At 44.9% G+C, this 24,559-nt stretch overlaps 1 protein-coding gene across 6 annotated transcripts in view; it reads right to left on the bottom strand.

The window, feature by feature from the left end:
* Positions 1-24,559, bottom strand: part of Ctnnd2 (catenin (cadherin associated protein), delta 2) — an 856,811-nt gene that overhangs the window by 6,922 nt on the left and 825,330 nt on the right. For all 6 annotated transcript variants that reach the window (NM_008729.3, NM_001355502.2, XM_006520033.3 and 3 more), the window contains 3 exons: positions 17,348-17,474; positions 13,259-13,390; positions 1,649-1,722 (listed from right to left, as the gene is read on the bottom strand). In NM_008729.3, the coding sequence (NP_032755.2) occupies positions 1,649-1,722; positions 13,259-13,390; positions 17,348-17,474 (333 nt within the window). The remainder of the gene's footprint in view (positions 1-1,648; positions 1,723-13,258; positions 13,391-17,347; positions 17,475-24,559) is intronic.

Genomic DNA, 24,559 nt, shown 5'->3' with positions numbered 1-24,559 from the left:
ATAGGCATGTTTTCTGGTAAGAAAATAGTTGAGGCAGCCCTGCTGATTTTCTGTCTACTGCTTAGGGCACAGTTTATTTATTCACTGGCTTCTTTTTTTCTTTAGGCAGAGCCCAAAATGAGAGGGGGCAGTTAGCTGTTAGCAATATGCCAGGCAGACACTTGGGCCACTGCATTCATGGGGTTACAACAATACCAGATGGCTTCCAGAGTGGGTGTGCATAAACCGGAAAACAGAAGACTAGAGGCTAACTCCTCTGCTAAGGATCACATTTCCTGCTGGTGGTTGATCAGACATGAAAACCAATTTAAGTTCAAGGACAGTTTAGTGTTCTCCTACCTCTCCTTAGACATGAGACTGCACAGGGCATGTCTACCTTCTAGATGGGGTGCTGGTATTATTCCAAAGCCACACACACACACACACTCACACACTCACACACTCACACACTCACACACACACACACACACACGCATGCACGCACACACACACACACACACACACACACTCACACACTCACACACACACACATACATACACACACACACACACACACACACACATACACACCGTGCTTTCCTACTCTTGGGCATTGCAATCAGGCACATGGTGTTTGGTTATTCTGAGTAACTTTTCTGAAGTGTGGCAAGTCTGTAAGGCACCCACAGAAGCTTGCCTTGGTGAGGATTATTGGCAGAAAACAGTCACAAAGAGCCAAACTTACTCTGATGCCCACCACAGGGGCGGGGGTAACATTTATCAAGGATACCCAGCCCCTGCTTCTGTCTTATAGTCCTATAGAACTAGTCAAAATGTCCAAGTAAAGGAAACAGAGACTCAGACTACTTAGTTGTTTATAGTGGTGTTTCTGTTATTGGCAAATGTCACGTGTAACGATATTTACCAATAACAGACTTTTGTGTTAATTACAGCCGACTGGGTAATAAAGCTACTCAATCCCTGATCATTCAACAGACAATTCTGCCTTAGTTATTGGCCGCTCACAGTGGTCCATTTGGGGCTTGCTTGCTTTCAGTTCCCTCCCATATTCTATTTCTCATCAGTATCGGGGATACTGGAGGCTGGGTAGCTCTATCAAGGAAAGAGGACTATCTCACAATTCTGCACATTGAAGGACATGATGTCAGCACTGGCTCACCCTGGTGATGACTTCATGGTAGAGGGCACAGGCTGGCTCTCTAACATGCATGCATTCATGCGCGGGGGGGGGGGGGGAGAGAGAGAGAGAGAGAGAGAGAGAGAGAGAGAGAGAGAGAGAGAGAGACCACCTGCTGGAGCTGGGACTGTCCCCAGGAGAGAGGGCTCGCCTCCTGAGAAAGCTAACTCTGGGCCTCACAGGAACTACTTATCTCAGAGTTAGCACTGCCAAAAACCTTCCACAGGCCCCACTTCTTAAAGGTCTTTCTTCCTAAGCGCTGCCACACTGCAGGTCACATGTCCCACACAGGAATCCCTGGGGTATAACCACATCCAAACCACAACAGCACCAAATGGAGACACCTACTTTCAACTGCCAGGTGGGAGGGTGACCATGGAACCATGGGTTGTTCTGAATGAAGCAGGGGGCTAATTTAAAGCCTGCCACCACCCCAGAAGCAAGAATACAAACATGATGCTTGCACCTCACCTGGTTCTGTTTGATGTCTTCAGCGGGCGCACCGTATGAATTCCTGTACAAAGTTGAAACTCCAGTGTTTTGAGCTAAAAGGAAAAGGAAAACAAAATTGTTAGCAGTAAGGGCCAGATTCCGAGAACAGGATGATGGGTACTGAGGCGGGTTCTTGGCACAGAGCATCCCAAGTGGAAGGACCTCTTTGTCCCTGAATCCCCTTCTCCATATTCAGAAAGAAGAGAAGCCACTCTAGGAACCCCCCTAGCCTATCATCTCCCTCTAATAATGTTCGCACTGTGGACAGGGTCAGGGCAGGCGCGGCTAACAGATGGTCATCTTGCAAGTTTTATTGTCTTCTTTCCTGGTAAAAACCAAAGGATAATAAAAGTTTGTCATCCGCACCGGAGCATGCAGGAGCCTGAATCAGCAGCCCAGCTTTGAGCTGGAGAACGACAAGGAAGTGATTTCTAATTTGAGTGCACACACATGCTTGGTCATCTTTCAGACAGTTCATTCTGGAAGGCCCAAGGGCTACACAGACAGCACCATTTCAACATCCCGTGCACAACTGGTAGTGGACGGAATGGGAGGCTTCAGAAACCAGTTAGGTACAGAGACTGAAGTCCACACTCTATCTTCTCGTGTGCCTGGCTTCTAGGTGAGAGGAGGGAAGATATCGTGCTTCTATCATGCCACAGGCCCAGATGGAGGGTCCTATTCCCCTGACATACACTAAGAGGTCATGGTTGGAGAAAGATCTGGAAAACACTACTTGTCCAGGGCCAATAGGACAGAAAAACATTTGAGAATATCCCTGGCTTCCAAGACCTGAGAATAATGAAATTCACAAACTACCGACTCTTGTAGGATCAGTCACACCTGATCAGGACAGCCTAATCAAGGGTTAACTTCACATCGCCCAATAGGCTACCATTATTGCCTAAAGGCATGTGGTAATCCAAACCTTGGAAGATACTGCTTAGAGAGTAAGGGTGAGAACTCATCCTCGGATGTCTCTGCCTCCCATATGTGTTGCACGGATGTGGAAGTGTGGCTATGTGTGTCCCCCACTCACAAATGATACACGTAGAGGACAGAGCAGAACATCAGATGTTGTCCACCTTACTGCCTTGCCACTGAAGTGTCATCTCACCATCTTGGCTAGAATGACTGGCTATGAAGCACTCCCAAGATGGCTGTTCTTCCCCTCCCAATGCTGAAGCTACGGGCACAGGCAGCCATGCCCTACATGAGCATCTGAGAATCACACTCAGGCTCGCGTGCTTGTGAAACACATTTCTATTCATGGGGCGATTTCCCCAGACCCTCATTTCCAGTTTTATACCACTCTGCTAGCTCTCTGACTACATACACGTTTCACCCATCTATCTAACAATGGAAACAATCTCTCTCCTGGATCATCGAATCTTACTCATGGTCCCAACATCCTGTCTGTCCTGTCTTCTCTGTTCACCAATCTCCCACAGCTGTGTTATGGATTGGATTATGTCACTCTCTCTGCTTGATAAGAGTCGAGTGTTCAAACTCCACATGATCTGCCCCCACCTCACTTTCTGCCATTTTTCCTCACCCATGCTCTCCTGTTATGGAGCCTTAGCCACCCTGCTTCTCTTTGCTCCATGGAGTTAGACAAGGTTGTGTTCATTTAGGGAGATCGTACCTGCAAATCTCCCTTTATCCCTGACTCTCTGATTTGGTTGGTGGTGTTATCAGCCGAGATAACACCCTCTGCACATGGCATGCTGAGTTAACCCTTTCTACCCTGTCTCCTGTCTCCTCTGTATCAGTATCTATTTAGTATCTCATTGAACTCAGCATCATGTGATGTGACCTTGTCAGAGAATTTGTTCACTGCTGGCCTTGTTTACTGCTGGCCTTTGTATATTAGAGCAAACATCCCATAAAATCAGAAAAAATGTATTGTATCCTCTGTTTGTGTGTCTTTGGGATACTGCCTGGTCTCCATGGATCTTCACAGGGCAAGAGATATAATTATGGAATGGTTGGGTTAAGGCATGAACCATGGAAATTTATCTAACTGCCCAGCAAAAACATGCTGATAAAAATGTCCCTGCAAGGTCAAGGCGAAAGGCTGGTCTTTCCTATTTGGAATAATGCATTTTAGAGGGCATCAGTGTGGAACATGTGTACTATTATAACCTTAGCGTCTTTCCATGTTGGATTGTTGGATTTTAAGTAGAAGATGTTTCTGTTGGAAGTTCTGCCCTTAGCTTGTTGGCTCATTCGCCTTTGTAGAGGAGACTCTGGTTGAGACTGAACAACATTCACAGGCATATGAAGTGGATGGCCTCAAGTACAGAGAAGTGCCTTTCTTTTGTGTGTGTGTCATTCCCTAAACATGCAATTTCTAAGAGAAATGAATAGACTGGCTTTAAAAGGCATACAGACATTGACAAAATCAGCAGGCATCACCTGATGAAAAGGGGAAGTTCTTATGGAAAGACAGATTCCCCAGATATCCTTCAAAGTCAGGCTGTGCAATCAGGGATTAGGCGGCACACAAGAGATCCCCAGACAACCAGAGAAATAGCTGCCAGCATCCTGCATGCTTGAGCGCACAGCTGATCCTGGGACTCGGAAGGCCCCTCGGTAGCAGAGGGGAGATGGTATTCTCAGAGACATGAACCAAGCTAGAAAAGGGATGCAGAAGAGGAAAACAGTATGACTGGGCTGAAAACCCAGGCATACCTGGACATCCAAGATCCAAGTGTGGAATGACAGCACAGGCAAGGAACTGTGCCCATCACTGGCTTCCCTACATTCCAATGTTGCCTTTGAGGGCAGAGATGCTATGACTCAGTTCACACCACTGACGGAAGGAGGGGATCACTATCTTCAGGCTCATTACCTAGACCTCCACTTCCGGCCTGGCCAGCACCTTCATCTCACCCACTTTGCCTTGCCTCCATCATTACTGACACATTCACCTCAGCCCTCGACACCCCGCCATGGAACTGACCCCTGTCATCTAGCAGCCTTGCTAACACCGTTGCCTCCAGGACTTGGCATGGAAGTACCCCCACTACTATCATGGCCACAAGGTCACCAGCACCACCGGGTCCCCTTCTCTCATTTCCACAACAACCTCTAGCACCATTGCCACCACCACCATCCTCCCTTCCATGACTCTCACTTCCATCCTCACATCACCTCCACCGTCTTTCTGTCACCTCCATGCCTCTTGTTGCTCCCACCACCCTTGTTGCTGCCATTGATAGCAACCAGCTTTTATCTAAACACCCGTTGACTTGGGAAGTACTTCCTTATATAAACAAAATCAGTAAAAGAGCACGAATTTCTTCTAGGTTGTCTCCCTGACTGATGGAATTGTTCTGAATTGAGTCCTCAGGTAAGTCAGAGCTAAGCTGTTCGAGCCTCTAAGTAGGTTTAAAGAATTCCATACATCTCAATAGCAGAGTTGTCAAGATTGTGGCCATTTTCTAGGCAGGAGGGACACTAGGCAAATGACACACTTTGTGTTTTATTTTTACTATGTGTGTAGGTAAACTTTTGCACCACTAGAAGCATTTCAATATGAACATATTACTCTTAAAAGCCTTTGGGATGACTCTAGTGGGTCAGAGAGTTAAGAGCAACCCCAAACTTAAATGATGGCAATACAGTCAATCTTACAATTATTCTCGTAACTATAGTATCAATCTGTCATCCAAGAGTTCCAGTGCTGTGGCTACCTGGGGCAATAATAATTATAAACCAGACTGGTCAGATGAATTTGCTGTCACTACTAATTCAGGCTAATCAGTATGCATTAGATTTTCTGCTGGCACCTCTGTGCTCGGGACTCAGAGTCTCAACTTTCTTGGCCCATGCTCAGTGATTCTAGAGTGATGTTTATGGGGCAGGGGGAGAGCTGCAGTGGTGGACTGAATTCATTTCTCCCACTCAAGGGGCATTTCAGGATCAAGGGTGATATGTGCCTCTGTCGGGTCTGCACGTGGAGGCAGAATGTAGACCTGGGGGTGCCGTTGAGACTCGTCTGTTTAGCGGCACGCTTCCATATGCAGCTGTGCAGGGTTAACACAGAACACACTGCTGCTGGGGTAAATACATTTGTTATTGCAAAAATTTATCTTATCTGTCCTGGGTTTGGAGATGTTTAATAAATCATCCAATTTGTCTACTCTGCTTCCCTGCAGGTCTGGCCATAAATAACATCAGCGACCCATGCCCCATGCTTTTGAGGGTACTGGGATGAGAGTGTCTCTGTGACTCTTTATAGCTATGCCCTTTGCACCCTAGTTTCATCAATGATATGAGCACCTGATCTTCTCTTAAAGGCTATTACTCATGGCCTACCTTCAGGAAGGACCCATCTTTATGTCCACAAGGAAAAAATTGTGTTTCAAGTCCTCTATTAAGGTCACATTTTTTTGTTTTTGTTTTGTTTTGTTTTGTTTTTGTTTGTTTTGCTGTTTTGTTTTGTTTTGTTTTTTTGAGACAAGGATTCTCTGTATAGCCCTGGTTGTCCTGGAACTCACTTTGTAGACCAGTGTAGTGGCTATTCCTGGTTGTCAACTTGACAATATTTGGAATGAACTACAATCCGGAATTGGAAGGCTCACCAGTGACCCTTATCTGGAGGCTTGGAGATCCTTATCTGGATCTTGGTTTGAAGATCTTGAGCCATAGTGGCTATGGATTCCAGAAGATTGAATCTCCGAGTTAAGGAACACACCTTTAATCTGGGCTATGCCTTTCATCTGGGATTAAAGGTGTGGTGGAACACACCTTTAATCTGGGCTACACCTTTTGCTGGAGACAATATAAGGACATTGGAAGAAGGGAGTCTAGCTCTTGCTCTTGCTCCTTCGCCTGCTTGCCGTGTGAGACTGAGTAACTGCTAGATCCTTGGATTTCCATTCACAGCTGCGACTGAACAATTGTAAGGAATTGGGCTGCCGACTGTAAGTTATCAATAAATTCCTTTACTAACTAGAGACTATCCGTAAGTTCTGTGACTCTAGAGAACCCTGACTAATACAGAAGTTGGTACCAGGAGTGGTTCTAGAGTAACAGAAGTACAAGGATGAATCTTTTAAAATTCTGGAATTGGCTTGTTGATCCACCAGCACTTTCAACTATTGAAACCTCTCCAGATTCTCTCCCTCCTGGGAGCTCAGAGAATTTTGAAGACCCATGGTTGAAACTATATTCCGAACTTAAAGAAGCTAATGCCCTTGATTTTCTTAATGAATTAGGTGATTCAGTGCACAAAGCTTTCTACAAGATGGGGAAAAAATCGAAAAATGATTTTACTGGCTGGCTGCTCTTAGTATCTGTGGAAAAAATGATGAATGAAAGGAAGGAGTTGTGTGATAAAATCGAAAGGCTCCAGACACAAGTAAACGATCTAAAAGTTGCTAAGTGTGTCCTTGAGGAGAATCTTCTCTCTTGTAGCAATAGAGCTCAAGTTGCAGAAAATCAAACAGAAACTCTCATTGTAAGGTTGGCTGAACTACAGCGAAAATTCAAGTCTCAGCCTCAGAGTGTGTCGACAGTTAAAGTAAGGGCTCTAATTGGCAAAGAATGGGATCCTACAACATGGGATGGGGATGTGTGGGAAGACCATGTTGAAGCTGAGAATTTTGAATCCTCAGATTCTCAAGGGTTTGCCCCACCTGAGGAAGTAGTACCCTCAGCCCCACCTCTTGAAATAATGCCTTCCCCACATGAGGAAATTAATTTTGCAGAGTCTGCTCACGGCCCACCAATAGTTTCTTCTAGACCTGTAACCAGACTCAAAGCAAAACAGGCTCCTAGAGGGGAGGTAGAAAGTGTAGTCCATGAGGAAATTCGCTACACTACTAAGGAGCTTAATGAGTTTGCTAATTCATTCAAGCAGAAACCTGGTGAATATGTGTGGGAATGGATTTTAAGGGTGTGGGATAAGGGTGGAAGGAACATAAAACTAGAGCAGGCTGAGTTTATTGACATGGGTCCTCTGAGTAGAGATTCTAGGTTTAATACGGAAGCTCGCATAGTTAAAAAAGGTGTCAAAAGTTTGTTTGAATGGTTGGCTGAGGTGTTTATCAAAAGATGGCCTACTGGAAATGACTTGGAGATGCCTGATATTCCGTGGCTTAGTGTTGATGAAGGGATTTTAAGACTTAGGGAAATTGCAATGCTAGAGTGGATATATTGTGTAAAGCATAATTGTCCACAATGGGAAGGTCCAGAAGATATGCCTTTCACCAGCTCTATAAGACGCAAATTGGTGAGAGGGGCACCAGCACATTTGAAGGGTTTTGTTCTTTCCCTTTTCCTTGTGCCAGATCTTAGCATTGGAGATGCTTCTGCTCAATTAGATGAATTAAATTCACTGGGTTTAGTTGGATTCCGAGGTAACAAGGGCCAGGTGGCAGCACTGAATCGCCCGAGACAAGGTGATTCTAGTTATTATAATGGACAGCGTAGACAAAAGAATGTTTATAATAACATACCCAGTAATGGTCAGCACAGGAGAGGTGAAATTTATAATGGCATGACTCGGTTGGACCTTTGGTACTGGCTAACCAATCATGGTGTTTCCAGGAATGAAATACATAGGAAGCCTACTGCATATTTGTTTGATCTGTATAAGCAGAAAAATTCTCAAACAAATGAAAGAAAAGCTACATTAGATCGTGGTAAACAGCCAAATGAAAGAAAGGCTACATTAGATCGTGGTAAACAGCAATCTCGGCCAGTGAATCAATTTCCAGACTTGAGACAGTTTGCAGATCCAGAACCCCTTGAATGAAGGGGTGGCCAGGTTCCGCTGAGGAAGGATCTTGATAAGACACTCAAAGGTTTTGCTGTTACCCTTTCTCCAATTCTTCCCCAGAGGGACCTACGGCCTTTTACAAGGGTAACTGTACACTGGGGAAAAGGAAATAATCAGACTTTTCGGGGTCTGCTGGATACTGGTTCTGAGTTGACACTGATCCCAGGGGATCCCAAGAAACATTGTGGCCCTCCAGTTAAAGTAGGGGCTTATGGAGGGCAGGTGATTAATGGAGTTTTGACTGATGTCCGACTCACAGTAGGTCCAGTAGGTCCCCGGACACATCCTGTGGTGATTTCCCCAGTTCCAGAATGTATAATTGGGATAGATATACTCAGAAATTGGCAGAATTCTCATATTGGTTCCCTGAACTGTAGAGTGAGGGCTATTATGGTTGGAAAGGCCAAATGGAAGCCTTTAGAGTTGCCTCTGCCAAAGAAAATAGTGAATCAAAAACAGTATCGTATTCCTGGAGGAATTGCAGAAATTACTGCCACTATCAAGGACTTGAAAGATGCAGGGGTGGTGGTTCCCACCACATCTCCATTTAACTCTCCTATCTGGCCAGTGCAGAAAACAGATGGATCATGGAGAATGACAGTTGATTACCGAAAACTAAATCAGGTAGTAACTCCAATTGCAGCTGCTGTACCAGATGTAGTTTCCTTACTTGAGCAAATTAACACATCTCCTGGCACCTGGTATGCGGCTATTGATCTGGCAAATGCCTTCTTCTCAGTACCTGTCCATAAGGACCACCAGAAGCAATTTGCTTTCAGTTGGCAAGGCCAACAGTATACCTTCACAGTTTTGCCTCAAGGATATATTAACTCTCCTGCCCTGTGTCATAATTTAGTTAGAAGGGATCTTGATCGTTTGGATCTTCCACAAAATATCACATTGGTGCACTATATTGATGACATTATGCTGATTGGACCAAGTGAGCAGGAAGTAGCAACCACTTTGGACTCATTGGTAACACATATGCGTATCAGAGGATGGGAAATAAATCCAACCAAAATTCAAGGACCATCTACCTCAGTGAAATTCTTAGGAGTCCAGTGGTGTGGGGCATGCAGAGATATTCCTTCTAAGGTGAAAGATAAGTTATTGCACCTGGCCCCTCCTACAACCAAGAAAGAAGCACAACGTTTAGTGGGTCTATTTGGATTCTGGAGACAACACATCCCTCACTTGGGTGTGTTACTTAGGCCTATTTACCAAGTGACTCGGAAAGCTGCTAGCTTTGTGTGGGGCCTGGAACAGGAGAAGGCCCTTCAACAGGTCCAGGCTGCTGTGCAGGCTGCTCTACCACTTGGACCATATGACCCAGCAGATCCGATGGTACGTGAGGTGTCTGTGGCTGATAGAGATGCTGTTTGGAGCCTCTGGCAGGCCCCTGTAGGTGAATCACAGAAAAGGCCTTTGGGATTTTGGAGCAAAGCTCTACCATCATCTGCAGACAACTATTCTCCCTTTGAAAAACAGCTCTTGGCCTGCTATTGGGCCTTAGTGGAAACTGAACGTCTGACAATAGGACACCAAGTCACTATGCGACCTGAACTACCCATCATGAGCTGGGTACTATCAGACCCTGCAAGTCATAAAGTGGGACGTGCACAGCAGCAGTCTATTATCAAATGGAAGTGGTATATACGTGATCGGGCCAGAGCAGGTCCTGAAGGCACAAGCAAGTTACATGAAGAAGTTGCTCAAATGCCTATGGTTTCTACTCCTGTTACAATGCCATCTGCTGCCAAGCATGCACCTATAGCCTCATGGGGTGTTCCCTATGATCAACTGACCGAAGAGGAGAAGACTAGAGCCTGGTTTACTGATGGCTCTGCACGTTATGCAGGCACCACCCAGAAGTGGACAGCTGCAGCATTACAACCCCTTTCTGGGACAACCTTGAAAGACACAGGTGAAGGGAAATCTTCACAGTGGGCAGAACTTCGGGCAGTACACATGGTATTACAGTTTGTTTGCAAGAAGAAATGGCCAGATGTACGATTATACACTGACTCATGGGCTGTAGCCAATGGATTGGCTGGATGGTCAGGGACTTGGAAAGATCACAATTGGAAAATTGGTGAGAAAGACATCTGGGGAAGAAGTATGTGGATAGATCTCTCCAAATGGGCAAAGGATGTGAAGATATTTGTGTCCCATGTAAATGCTCACCAAAAGGTGACTTCAGCTGAGGAGGAGTTCAATAATCAAGTGGATAAGATGACCCGTTCTGTGGACAATCAGCCTCTCTCCCCAGCCATCCCTGTCATTGCTCAATGGGCACATGAACAAAGTGGCCATGGTGGTCGAGATGGAGGTTATGCTTGGGCTCAGCAACATGGGCTTCCACTCACCAAGGCTGACCTGGCTACAGCTGCTGCTGATTGCCAGATCTGCCAACAGCAGAAACCAACACTGAGCCCCAGATATGGCACCATTCCTCGAGGTGACCAGCCAGCAACCTGGTGGCAGGTTGACTACATTGGACCACTTCCTTCGTGGAAAGGACAGCGTTTTGTTCTTACTGGAGTAGATACTTATTCTGGTTATGGATTTGCCTTTCCTGCACGTAATGCCTCTGCTAAAACCACCATTCACGGACTGACAGAATGCCTCATCTATCGTCATGGTATTCCACACAGTATTGCTTCTGACCAAGGAACTCATTTCACAGCCAGAGAAGTACGACAGTGGGCTCACGATCATGGAATTCACTGGTCTTACCACATTCCCCATCATCCTGAAGCAGCTGGGCTGATAGAAAGATGGAATGGCCTTTTGAAGACGCAGTTACAGCGCCAATTAGGTGGTAACAGCTTGGAAGGCTGGGGCAGAGTTCTTCAGAAGGCAGTATATGCTTTGAATCAGCGCTCGATATATGGTACAGTTTCACCCATAGCCAGGATTCATGGGTCCAGGAATCAAGGGGTGGAAAACGGAATAGTTCCACTTACTATCACTCCTAGTGACCCTCTAGGAAAATTTTTGCTTCCTGTCCCCATAACTCTAGGTTCTGCTGGCTTAGAAGTTTTGGCTCCAGAGAGGGGAGTGCTCCTACCAGGAGCTACAACAAACATTTCATTGAACTGGAAGCTCAGACTTCCCCCTGGTCATTTTGGGCTTCTAATGCCCTTAAACCAACAGGCTAAAAAAGGAATAACAGTGTTAGGAGGGGTGATAGATCCAGATTACCATGGGGAAATTGGATTACCTCTTCACAATGGTGGTAAGCAAGATTATGTCTGGAGTGTAGGAGATCCCTTAGGGCGTCTCTTAGTACTACCATGTCCTGTGATTAAAGTCAATGGGAAACTACAACAGCCTAATCCAAGCAGGATGACAAAGGATGCAGACCCATCAGGAATGAAGGTATGGGTCAATCCTCCAGGAAAAGAGCCAAGACCTGCTGAGGTGCTGGCTGAAGGTGAAGGAAATACAGAATGGGTAGTAGAGGAAGGTAGTTATAAATACCAATTAAGGCCACGTAACCAGTTGCAGAAACGAGGATTATAAAGTAATATGAATGCCCATTGTAAATTTACTAATGCGTTTGCGATTGTACGAGGGATAGTTATATCATGTTAGGCGTATTTACAACCTTGTTATTGTTTCATGTGAACATGAGATATTATTTGTGTCAAGTTGACAAGGGGTGGATTGTAGTGGCTATTCCTGGTTGTCAACTTGACAATATTTGGAATGAACTACAATCCGGAATTGGAAGGCTCACCAGTGACCCTTATCTGGAGGCTTGGAGATCCTTATCTGGATCTTGGTTTGAAGATCTTGAGCCATAGTGGCTATGGATTCCAGAAGATTGAATCTCCGAGTTAAGGAACACACCTTTAATCTGGGCTATGCCTTTCATCTGGGATTAAAGGTGTGGTGGAACACACCTTTAATCTGGGCTACACCTTTTGCTGGAGACAATATAAGGACATTGGAAGAAGGGAGTCTAGCTCTTGCTCTTGCTCCTTCGCCTGCTTGCCGTGTGAGACTGAGTAACTGCTAGATCCTTGGATTTCCATTCACAGCTGCGACTGAACAATTGTAAGGAATTGGGCTGCCGACTGTAAGTTATCAATAAATTCCTTTACTAACTAGAGACTATCCGTAAGTTCTGTGACTCTAGAGAACCCTGACTAATACAACCAGGCTGGCCTCGAACTCAGAAATCCATCTGAATCTGCCTCCCAAGTGCTGGGATTAAAGGCATGCGCCACCACACCCAGCTGAATAAGGTCATGTATTAAGGGGAGTCTAGTTTTATCTCCTATAGGAGCATCCCATGTCCTGGTTCCCACATCCCATCTCTTACCCACATACTTAAGAGAAGCAGGGGTGATGCAGACCCAAAGACAGTTGTAAATGCCCAAGAGAAACTGTATGAAGGAGATAGGAGTTAAGGCAACACCTACTAAAAGCCAGGGTAAGCAAGGCATTCTGGGAGGCGATCCAGCAGGCACAAATGTATCAGCTTTGGCCTCCCCAGAATTCTAATGGATGGGATGGAAAGACGAAGGTCCTGACTGAGATAGGGATGAAGGCAAAAGCTCATCCATTCTCTGGAAGCTTCCTGGGCACTGCTGGGTAAGACACCGGCATCATGGCAAGAGAAGAGATGATCTCAATAGGAGTCCTGTAGGGGGCCCTTGCCTCCTTCCTCCAGTTCTCGGAACTATCAAAATCTCAAGTGTTCTGACAGTCCTCCAGGCTACAGGGTGCAGCTTTCTGTTGGAAGCCCTGGCCTCAGTGTTGGCCCTGGTCACATACACGACTGTGCTCACCTGTCATGGTGTCTTTTCTGGAGGTGTGTTCTCCTTTAGTTCCGTGGTAAGTGGCGTTGTTGCCAGCGGACTCGTAGTCCGTCTTCCTTTCTTTGAGGCTGATCATTTCCCGAGGTGAAGCTGGGGCACTTGCTACATAAACACACGAGAGAGGTTATTTTCCTGCATCTCATTTCATGCCATGCATGGCTTTCCACATAAACAGTTAACTTCACCAATACACACGGTCCAACACATGGCACTATGGGTCCCTGGATCGCTTAGATTTCCTTTACTTTTTCGGGCAGTTGTTCTTACATGCTCCCTCAGTCTTTGGCAGCTGCTGCTTTGTCCTAAGTAGGACAGTTTGACTTGGAGGCAGGCAACTAAGAATTAGCCTCCCGCCCCTGGGATCATCTTTCTTGGGGAGAGATGGCAGAGACTTGATCTTCTTCTGTAGGTGTACACAAAAGCTTTAAGAATGAAACCAGTCTTTCAAGTCCATTCTCCTGCCTCTCCCCCCCCCCCACGTTCTCTTTTAATTAGATATGCTTCAAAGGAACCGAGATTGTCTGAGCATCCCTAATTTGTAAACCCTGAGCACAAACACTTTGAAGTCTGGAACTTTCTGAGCACTGACATGACAACCGAGGTGGAAAATCCGACATATCCTACCTCGTAACACAGGCTGCACTCCGAGCCCTCAAAACAACTTAGACTTTGTGTGTGTGTGTGTGTGTGTAGGCTTGTGTTCTCTGCTCAAGATGTCTCCGTGTTATGTATGAAATTATTTCAAGCTAAAAATATATATTTTTAAAATGAGTAATCCGAAACATTTCTGGTCCCAGTCCTTTGAATAAAGGACATAAGACCACGTTGACACTGGAAACTCCCTGATGAAAAGAAACACAATGTGATGTCCACACAGAGCTGATGAGCAGCTGCCTCAGGTAAGAATGGAACAGCACCTTCCGTGTGAGGGGTCGGGGCTGAGCCCAGGTAGCCTGGGGCACGTGTGAAGAACTTTGTTTTTCCTGACAGGGCATTTTGGCTTCAGCTCTTGGGGTGACTTATCAATAATGTCTCACACACCCGCTTGTTGATTGCTGGCCACAACGGATCTACCTTAGCCTCTGCCATGTTGCTATTTCTAGAAGAGATGGATTGTAATTATAGAAAGGACTCCCTGGAGAATTTCATGCTGTTGCTGTTTGTTTCTTTCTTTGTTTCTATTTCTTTGTTTCTTTTTTTTTTTCTTTCTTTCTTTTTTGTTAATTGGCACCAGAAACATGGAAACCACAGTTAACTGGGTGGCTTGGTAGCAATCAACAGTGAGCTGGTGTAGAGATGTGGGAAGAGGGAGACAACAGTGATGTGCCACAGGGGTGCTGGCCAAGTCTGTTCCTATCTTGATGCAGACATCATACACAGTCTGAGGACCTCAGCCCGGGTGGTTTTAACCTTCCATTTTCTCTGACTTCCTGTACCCCAGGGCTATACTCCATTATCTTGTTTTACCCAAGTATCTGGTGAGTTTTGAGGGACTCTCCTCCAAATCCTGAACTCTTTGTTTGTTTGTTTGTTTGTTTTGAATTGTCCATGGAAAGGCCTTGAAACCCACTCTTGGCAAGCATACCTGCTGGTGAATAAGTTTTTCTTTTTTTCTTAAACTGGTTTTTAACATAAAGCCCTCCTTGCTAGCCTCTAAGCCACTTTCCCAGCCCTGCCTCAATTTGTCTTTCAGAGCATCATTTGCATCCTGTGCAGGGTGGCTCAGCTGCAGCACACAGGGCTTGCTCCTATCCTGCATGTACCGTTTCCACCACGCGAGTCACTGGATTCAGTGTATTATGTAGTAAACCCTGCGTGTACATCTCTGTGCCCGACACTGCAGGAGGCAGAGGCGTGATCTGGGCTATGTTTGCTAAATAGGGGAATCCCCAAGGATGCAGGGGAACAGACAGGTGAACCCCTCAGAATCAGCCCTGGAAGTACTCAGGAGTCCCATCCAAGGGCAGGGAGAGTGAACAGGGGTGCTGTTGTGCTGTCCGGAAAGAACCTCACTGTGTCTCAAACTGACCAAAATGAAAGTGGGGCGCACCGCCCAGCTCTTGCAGTGCTTAGAGGCTTCTAACTCTGACTTTGCCTCAGAAATCACTCCCCAAATTCATTAAATACAGATGCCCGAGCCCCACACGGTACAGGTTGGGTCAAAGCACCGAATGGAAATCCATGAGCATCGGGATAGGACAGCCTGCAGTGTTATCATCTCTTGGGGACACTTGAAATCTCAGTGATCTGACCCAGGGGTACAGTTCCCTGCTACACGGGGCCTCTGGCTCTTTAAGAAGGTGGATGTAGGTGAGAGACAAGGAGTTGTTATCCATTTCAGGCTGGAGAAACACCAGCTGTGCTGAGAGTACTCTGCATCTTATGTGTCTGGATATATCCTGAGCTTAAAGAAGAATGATTGCACGATCAATCTGAGCTTTGCCCCAGCTCGGCAGTGCCCAGTCCGCGCCTGCCTACTCTTGTCTCCTCAGCTGCTGGGGTCTCGCTTTCATCACCATCTACCCTCTCTCTCTTCTGCTTAACCTTTCCCTTCTGGCAAAGTCCTTCTTCTGTCCTTGTTCCTCTGGTCCTGGGTATCCTTGCATAGAACCTGGCCATTTAGGAGTCAGTGCCATCAATCAAGAAGGCACAGTATTCTGAGGCCTTTGACCAAAGCTTTTAAAATGAGAGCCTAATACTGCACAGATGGCGGTGTTTATTAAGCTACATGAAGTGTGTAATTATCTCCTGAGACCCTGCACATGGTGGTGCTTTGAGTCTCCAGTAAATCAGGATTAAGCTCCAGGAAAGATCAAATCATGCGAACAAATGTTTATTAGGTGTCTGGATGTGCCTGGCCTAGGAAATACCAAGGCAGAACACTTGTTGAGTGGATTCTCATGCTGGCCCTTGCCTGCCTACTCCAGAGATGGCTTTTCCAGATCCCAACACCTTCCCACTTCCTCTCTCACTTCATCTCCCTGACACTGATTGGCTGACTGTAGCTCTTGACTAGAGTTAACCAGCCACCCTCCTTCTGTGTCCCAGGTGCTCTTTAAGCCCTCAGAACGGTAGAGTTAGAAGCATCAGTGCCCACCTGTGTGTGTCCATATTACAAAGAGTTCCCGACTCTCATCCTACATAAACATCATTTGCATCAAACGTCCTAAGGACTACCTTGAACTCAAATCTTTGTGGAGTTTGGAGAGGGTAACTGATCTCTCTGGAACTTTCTCTCTTTGTTTCTGCTTTTCCTCCACCCTGTGGCCGACTGTAAGAATGGTGTAAAAGACTAAGGACAGTCATCCTCTGGGGCACAAAAGCCACCTTGCAGGGCAGATTTTCTATCCAACCTTTCAAGGTGGTGTTTCAAAGAAGAGGATTTCCTCAGTGGGGGTTGCGGGGCAGGGAAGGGAAGAGAAGGATGTCACAATAAGAGACACAGGGGACCTGATACAAGTAGGGACAGCTGGTTACTTAGTCTTCATCATTCCCCAGTTAAAAAACATAATCACCAGACAGGGAGAGACGAGCTTATGACCCAATACTTTGAAGAAAGAACAGTAGGACACTTACATTAATAAATAACAGACACCTTTACCTTTTGTATTTCCACCTAGTCTTTGGGAATATTCTAAATGACTGGAAAGTCATAGAAAGTATTTAGAAATGAAAGAAGTGAGATCAAAGTTTAAGTACTGGGGATTTGGCAGAATGAGAGAAAAATTATGAATTAAAGCTGGCTACGCTACAAATTTATTGATGATTCTTGGGTTATAGTCAGCAGATTGGGTATGGGATAGTTAGAGATGCTCACAGAACTCTGGTGTGTGAATTCTTGCCTGCCTCCTTTATACAATCCTTCCTCACTGAGTGCAGGACACATCCCACAGACGGAAGGCAAGCACAGACTGGGTCTCAGCCTGCCTACTCAACAGAGCTGCCACCACAACAGAACGCACTACAAAGCAGACAGCTCTTCTCAGTGTGGTGCCCAGATGAGGGGCTGGGAGGGAGTCCCTTGGCTCAGGAGGAAGCCAAGGCTGGGCTGCCTCTTACCTGAGCGGTTGTTGGGAGACACACGCACGGGAGAGATGGAGGGTGTGCGGGAGGAGGAGTAGGGCCTTTGTCGATCCCTCTCGATGGTTGAAGATGAGGCTACAAAGTGATATTGTGACCATCCATCCTGCAAAAGACAGCACACTCCTATTAAGCAGGGAAGACACAGGTGATGGCTCACCTCCTGACTCGGTGGAGTTCCAAGCATTTGAATTTGCAAAACATTTCTGCAGGTGTCAGAAGAGATTACTGGGCTCCGCACATCACCAGGGCTTAACCCAGAGGAATGGGAATTGAAGACACACCTCTTCCTCCTCCAGACAGCCTGGCTGGGAAGGCGGGTGTTTTTTTGTCTGCTTTCCCCCCCCAAATATTAAATAAATGGTTTCCATGCCAACTTGCTCTGCCCATATGTGTTATTCAAGACAGAGACGCTTCTCAGAATGTCACTTGACTCAAAACATCATCCGACTTTGCCAACCTGGCTTCAGCTTAGTCTGCTTGCTCTCTCCACTTGCTAGCGATCCTTTCTCAAATGTTGGCTTCTTCTCAGGATGGGTCTGTGAGCAACAGAGACCCAGGGCAGTATCCTGCCCCCTTTCTCATTTATCCCGTTTATATAATTTCCAACCCCTCTCTGAGTTACAGAAGCCCAACTCCCTGCCTCAGGACCCCAAGGCTCTGATAAGACACTGGATGACATATTTCCTGAAGATGCTGGGAATTCCACTTTAATCAGAGCATCTCAACATGTTTTCCAGCACATGTTCCCTAGGCTTCCAATATCCAGTCAGTGTTTGAAATGCATATATACTATTTTATAATAGGTCCCACACAAATGCACTACAAGTCATGCTGTGAATTTACAGAGACTAAAGAAGGCAATGAAAACAGCTGAGGACACAGAGCTCCTGTTGACACGTCACAGACTCTCATTCCAGTCTTTCTCTTGCAATGTCAAATGTATTTGTATCAAAGTACAGTCCCTCGGAGTTCTGGCCTAGCAAGACAAAGCAGTGGGCACCTACCCTGCTCCCAATTCCCTTTCATTTTTTTTTAAAGTCTAAATTTTATCTTTAAAAAACTGACCAAAGTGTGGATACTTTGCCCCTTCTTAGAATTGGGAACAAAACACCCATGGAAGGAGTTACAGAGACAAAGTTTGGAGCTGAGATGAAAGGATTGACCATCTAGAGACTGCCATATCTGGGTATCCATCCCATAATCACCTTCCAAATGCTGACACCATTGCATACACTAGCAAGATTTTGCTGAAAGGACCCAGATATGGCTGTCTCTTGTGAGACTATGCCGGGGCCTGGCAAACACAGAAGTGGATGCTCACAGTCAGCTATTGGATGGATCACAGGGCCCCCAATGGAGGAGCTAGAGAAAGTACCCAAGGAGCTGAAGGGATCTGCAATCCTATAGGTGGAACAACAATATGAACTAACCAATACCGCCCCCACCCACCCCCCGGAGCTCGTGTCTCTAGCTGTATATGAATCAGAAGATGGCCTAGTCAGCCATCAGTAAAAAGAGAGGCCCATTGGTCGTGCAAACTATATGTCTCAGTACAGGGGAACGCCAGGGCCAAGAAGTGAGAGTGGGTGGGTAGGGGAGTGGGTGGGGGAGCATGTGGGGGACTTTTGGGATAGCACTGGAAATGTAAATGAAATAAATACCCATTAAAGAAACTGAAAGAATTTCCATTTTTTAAAAGATAACAGTTCAACTTTAAAAGAATCTGATGCATTGTAAGGAATCATTGCAAATATTAATAGATGAAATTTAAGAACAAAACCTATACTCCTTTTAATCTTTATCTCTTTGTTTATCTGATTTTGGTAACTCCTGTTCTTACTCATACAATAGTGCCAGGCCTAGAAGTAGACTTTGTTGAAAGTGGCTGCTAACACGACCTGGGCTAGTGACTGTGTGGTAAGGGTCTCTTCGAGCAGCAGCGGTCGCCATCTTGGTTCCGGGACTCAGCAGAACTTAGGAAATTAGTCTGAACAGGTTAGAGGGTGCGCCAGAGAACCGGACAGCTTCTGGGATGGGCGGAAGCACAGAGCCGCTGAGGCAGCACCCTTGGCGGGCCGCAGACAACCGGCCACCATCTGGACCAGAGGACAGGTGCCCGCCTGGCTTGGGAGGCAGCCTCAGCCTCAGCAGCAGCGGTCGCCATCTTGGTTCCGGGACTCAGCAGAACTTAGGAAATTAGTCTGAACAGGTTAGAGGGTGCGCCAGAGAACCGGAGAGCTTCTGGGACGGGCAGAAGCACAGAGCCGCTGAGGCAGCACTCTTGGCGGGCCGCAGACAGCCGGCCACCATCCGGACCAGAGGACAGGTGTCCGCCTGGCTCGGGAGACGGCCTCAGCCTCAGGAGCAGCGGTCACCATCTTGGTTCCAGGACTCCCTGGAACTTAGGATTTTAGTCTGCACAGGTGAGAGTCTGCACCACAGAAGCTGACAGCTTCTGGGAACTGCCAAAGCAACACAGCTTCTGAGAGAGGCCCTGTTTTGGGCCTTCTTCTTCGACCAGGAGGAGGTCCAAAAACAAGATATCTGCGCACCTTCCCTGTAAGAGAGCTTGCCAGCAGAGAGTGCTCTGAGCACTGAAACTCAGAGGAGAGAATCTGTCTCCCAGGTCTGCTGAGAGACGGTAACAGAATCACCAGAAGAACAATCTCTAAACAGAGTCAACTATAACTACTACCTCCAGAGATTACCAGATGGCGAAAGGTAAACGTAGGAATCCTACTAACAGGAACCAAGACCACTCACCATCATCAGAACCCAGCACTCCCACTTCGCCCAGTCCAGGACACCCCAACACACCCGAAAACCTAGACCTAGATTTAAAAGCATATCTCATGATGATGGTAGAGGACATCAAGAAGGACTTTAATAAATCACTTAAAGAAATACAGGAGAACACTGCTAAAGAGTTACAAGTCCTTAAAGAAAAACAGGAAAACACAATCAAACAGGTAGAAGTCCTTACAGAAAAAGAGGAAAAAACATACAAACAGGTGATGGAAATGAACAAAACCATACTAGACCTAAAAAGGGAAGTAGACACAATAAAGAAAACTCAAAGTGAGGCAACACTGGAGATAGAAACCCTAGGAAAGAAATCTGGAACCATAGATTTGAGCATCAGCAACAGAATACAAGAGATGGAAGAGAGAATCTCAGGTGCAGAAGATTCCATAGAGAACATCGGCACAACAATCAAAGAAAATGGAAAATGCAAAAAGATCCTAACTCAAAATATCCAGGAAATCCAGGACACAATGAGAAGACCAAACCTACGGATAATAGGAGTGGATGAGAATGAAGATTTTCAACTCAAAGGACCAGCAAACATCTTCAACAAAATTATTGAAGAAAACTTCCCAAATATAAAGAAAGAGATACCTATGAACATACAAGAAGCCTACAGAACTCCAAATAGACTGGACCAGAAAAGAAATTCCTCCCGACACATAATAATCAGAACAACAAATGCACTAAATAAAGATAGAATACTAAAAGCGGTAAGGGAAAAAGGTCAAGTAACATACAAAGGCAAGCCTATCAGAATTACACCAGATTTTTCACCAGAGACTATGAAAGCCAGAAGAGCCTGGACAGATGTTATACAGACACTAAGAGAACACAAATTCCAGCCCAGGCTACTATACCCAGCCAAACTCTCAATTACCATAGATGGAGAAACCAAAGTATTCCACGACAAAACCAAATTCACACATTATCTCTCCACGAATCCAGCCCTTCAAAGGTTAATAACAGAAAAAAACCAATACAAGAACGGGAACAATGCCCTAGAAAAAACAAGAAGGTAATCCCTCAACAAACCTAAAAGAAGACAGCCACAAGAACAGAATGCCAACTTTAACAACAAAAATAACAGGAAGCAACAATTACTTTTCCTTAATATCTCTTAACATCAATGGTCTCAACTCCCCAATAAAAAGACATAGACTAACAAACTGGCTACACAAACAAGACCCAACATTTTGCTGTTTACAGGAGACACATCTCAGAGAAAAAGATAGACACTACCTCAGAATAAAAGGCTGGAAAACAATTTTCCAAGCAAATGGTATGAAGAAACAAGCTGGAGTAGCCATTCTAATATCTGATAAGATTGACTTCCAACCCAAAGTCATCAAAAAAGACAAGGAGGGGCACTTTGTTCTCATCAAAGGTAAAATCCTCCAAGAGGAACTCTCAATTCTGAATATCTATGCGCCAAATACAAGGGCAGCCACATTCATTAAAGAAACTTTAGTAAAGCTCAAAGCACACATTGCACCTCACACAATAATAGTGGGAGACTTCAACACACCACTTTCACCAATGGACAGATCATGGAAACAGAAACTAAACAGGGACACACTGAAACTAACAGAAGTGATGAAACAAATGGATCTGACAGATATCTACAGAACATTTTATCCTAAAACAAAAGGATATACCTTCTTCTCAGCACCTCATGGTACCTTCTCCAAAATTGACCACATAATAGGTCACAAAACAGGCCTCAACAGATTCAAAAATATTGAAATTGTCCCATGTATCCTATCAGATCACCATGCACTAAGGCTGATCTTCAATAACAAAAAAAATAACAGAAAGCCAACACTCACGTGGAAACTGAACAACACTCTTCTCAATGATACCTTGGTCAAGGAAGGAATAAAGAAAGAAATTAAAGACTTTTTAGAGTTTAATGAAAATGAAGCCACAACGTACCCAAACCTTTGGGACACAATGAAAGCATTTCTAAGAGGGAAACTCATAGCTCTGAGTGCCTCCATGAAGAAACGGGAGAGAGCACATACTAGCAGCTTGACAACACATCTAAAAGCTCTAGAAAAAAAGGAAGCAAATTCACCCAAGAGGAGTAGACGGCAGGAAATAATCAAACTCAGGGGTGAAATCAACCAAGTGGAAACAAGAAGAACTATTCAAAGAATTAACCAAACGAGGAGTTGGTTCTTTGAGAAAATCAACAAGATAGATAAACCCTTAGCTAGACTCACTAGAGGGCACAGAGACAAAACCCTAATTAACAAAATCAGAACTGAAAAGGGAGACATAACAACAGATCCTGAAGAAATCCAAAACACCATCAGATCCTTCTACAAAAGGCTATACTCAACAAAACTGGAAAACCTGGATGAAATGGACAAATTTCTGGACAGATACCAGGTACCAAAGTTGAATCAGGATCAAGTTGACCTTCTAAACAGTCCCATATCCCCTAAAGAAATAGAAGCAGTTATAAATAGTCTCCCAGCCAAAAAAAGCCCAGGACCAGACGGGTTTAGTGCAGAGTTCTATCAGACCTTCAAAGAAGATCTAATTCCAGTTCTGCACAAACTTTTTCACAAGATAGAAGTAGAAAGTACTCTACCCAACTCATTTTATGAAGCCACTATTACTCTGATACCTAAACCACAGAAAGATCCAACAAAGATAGAGAACTTCAGACCAATTTCTCTTATGAATATCGATGCAAAAATCCTCAATAAAATTCTCGCTAACCGAATCCAAGAACACATTAAAGCAATCATCCATCCTGACCAAGTAGGTTTTATTCCAGGAATGCAGGGATGGTTTAATATACGAAAATCCATCAATGTAATCCACTATATAAACAAACTCAAAGACAAAAACCACATGATCATCTCGTTGGATGCAGAAAAAGCATTTGACAAGATCCAACACCCATTCATGATAAAAGTTCTGGAAAGATCAGGAATTCAAGGCCCATACCTAAACATGATAAAAGCAATCTACAGCAAACCAGTAGCCAACATCAAAGTAAATGGAGAGAAGCTGGAAGCAATCCCACTAAAATCAGGGACTAGACAAGGCTGCCCACTTTCTCCCTACCTTTTCAACATAGTACTTGAAGTATTAGCCAGAGCAATTCGACAACAAAAGGAGATCAAGGGGATACAAATTGGAAAGGAGGAAGTCAAAATATCACTTTTTGCAGATGATATGATAGTATATATAAGTGACCCTAAAAATTCCACCAGAGGACTCCTAAACCTGATAAACAGCTTCGGTGAAGTAGCTGGATATAAAATTAACTCAAACAAGTCAATGGCCTTTCTCTACACAAAGAATAAACAGGCTGAGAAAGAAATTAGGGAAACAACACCCTTCTCAATAGTCACAAATAATATAAAATATCTCGGAGTGACTCTAACTAAGGAAGTGAAAGATCTGTATGATAAAAACTTCAAGTCTCTGAAGAAAGAAATTAAAGAAGATCTCAGAAGATGGAAAGATCTCCCATGCTCATGGATTGGCAGGATCAACATTGTAAAAATGGCTATCTTGCCAAAAGCAATCTACAGATTCAATGCAATCCCCATCAAAATTCCAACTCAATTCTTCAACAAATTAGAAGGAGCAATTTGCAAATTCATCTGGAATAACAAAAAACCTAGGATAGCAAAAACTCTTCTCAAGGATAAAAGAACCTCTGGTGGAATCACCATGCCTGACCTAAAGCTTTACTACAGGGCAATTGTGGTAAAAACTGCATGGTACTGGTATAGAGACAGACAAGTAGACAATGGAATAGAATTGAAGACCCAGAGATGAACCCACACACCTATGGTCACTTGATCTTCGACAAGGGAGCTAAAACCATCCAGTGGAAGAAAGACAGCATTTTCAACAATTGGTGCTGGCACAACTGGTTGTTATCATGTAGAAGAATGCGAATCGATCCATACTTATCTCCTTGTACTAAGGTCAAATCTAAATGGATCAAAGAACTTCACATAAAACCAGAGACACTGAAACTTATAGAGGAGAAAGTGGGGAAAAGCCTTGAAGATATGGGCACAGGGGAAAAATTCCTGAACAGAACAGCAATGGCTTGTGCTGTAAGATCGAGAATTGACAAATGGGACCTAATGAAACTCCAAAGTTTCTGCAAGGCAAAAGACACCGTCAATAAGACAAAGAGACCACCAACAGATTGGGAAAGGATCTTTACCTATCCTAAATCAGATAGGGGACTAATATCCAACATATATAAAGAACTCAAGAAGGTGGACTTCAGAAAATCAAATAACCCCATTAAAAAATGGGGCTCAGAACTGAACAAAGAATTCTCACCTGAGGAATACCGAATGGCAGAGAAGCACCTGAAAAAATGTTCAACATCCTTAATCA

This window comes from Mus musculus, chromosome 15 (assembly GCF_000001635.26).
Source record: "Mus musculus strain C57BL/6J chromosome 15, GRCm38.p6 C57BL/6J".
Classification (NCBI taxonomy): domain Eukaryota; kingdom Metazoa; phylum Chordata; class Mammalia; order Rodentia; family Muridae; genus Mus; species Mus musculus.
Note: the sequence above shows the minus strand (reverse complement) of the source record. Positions and strands in the feature narration are given on the sequence as shown.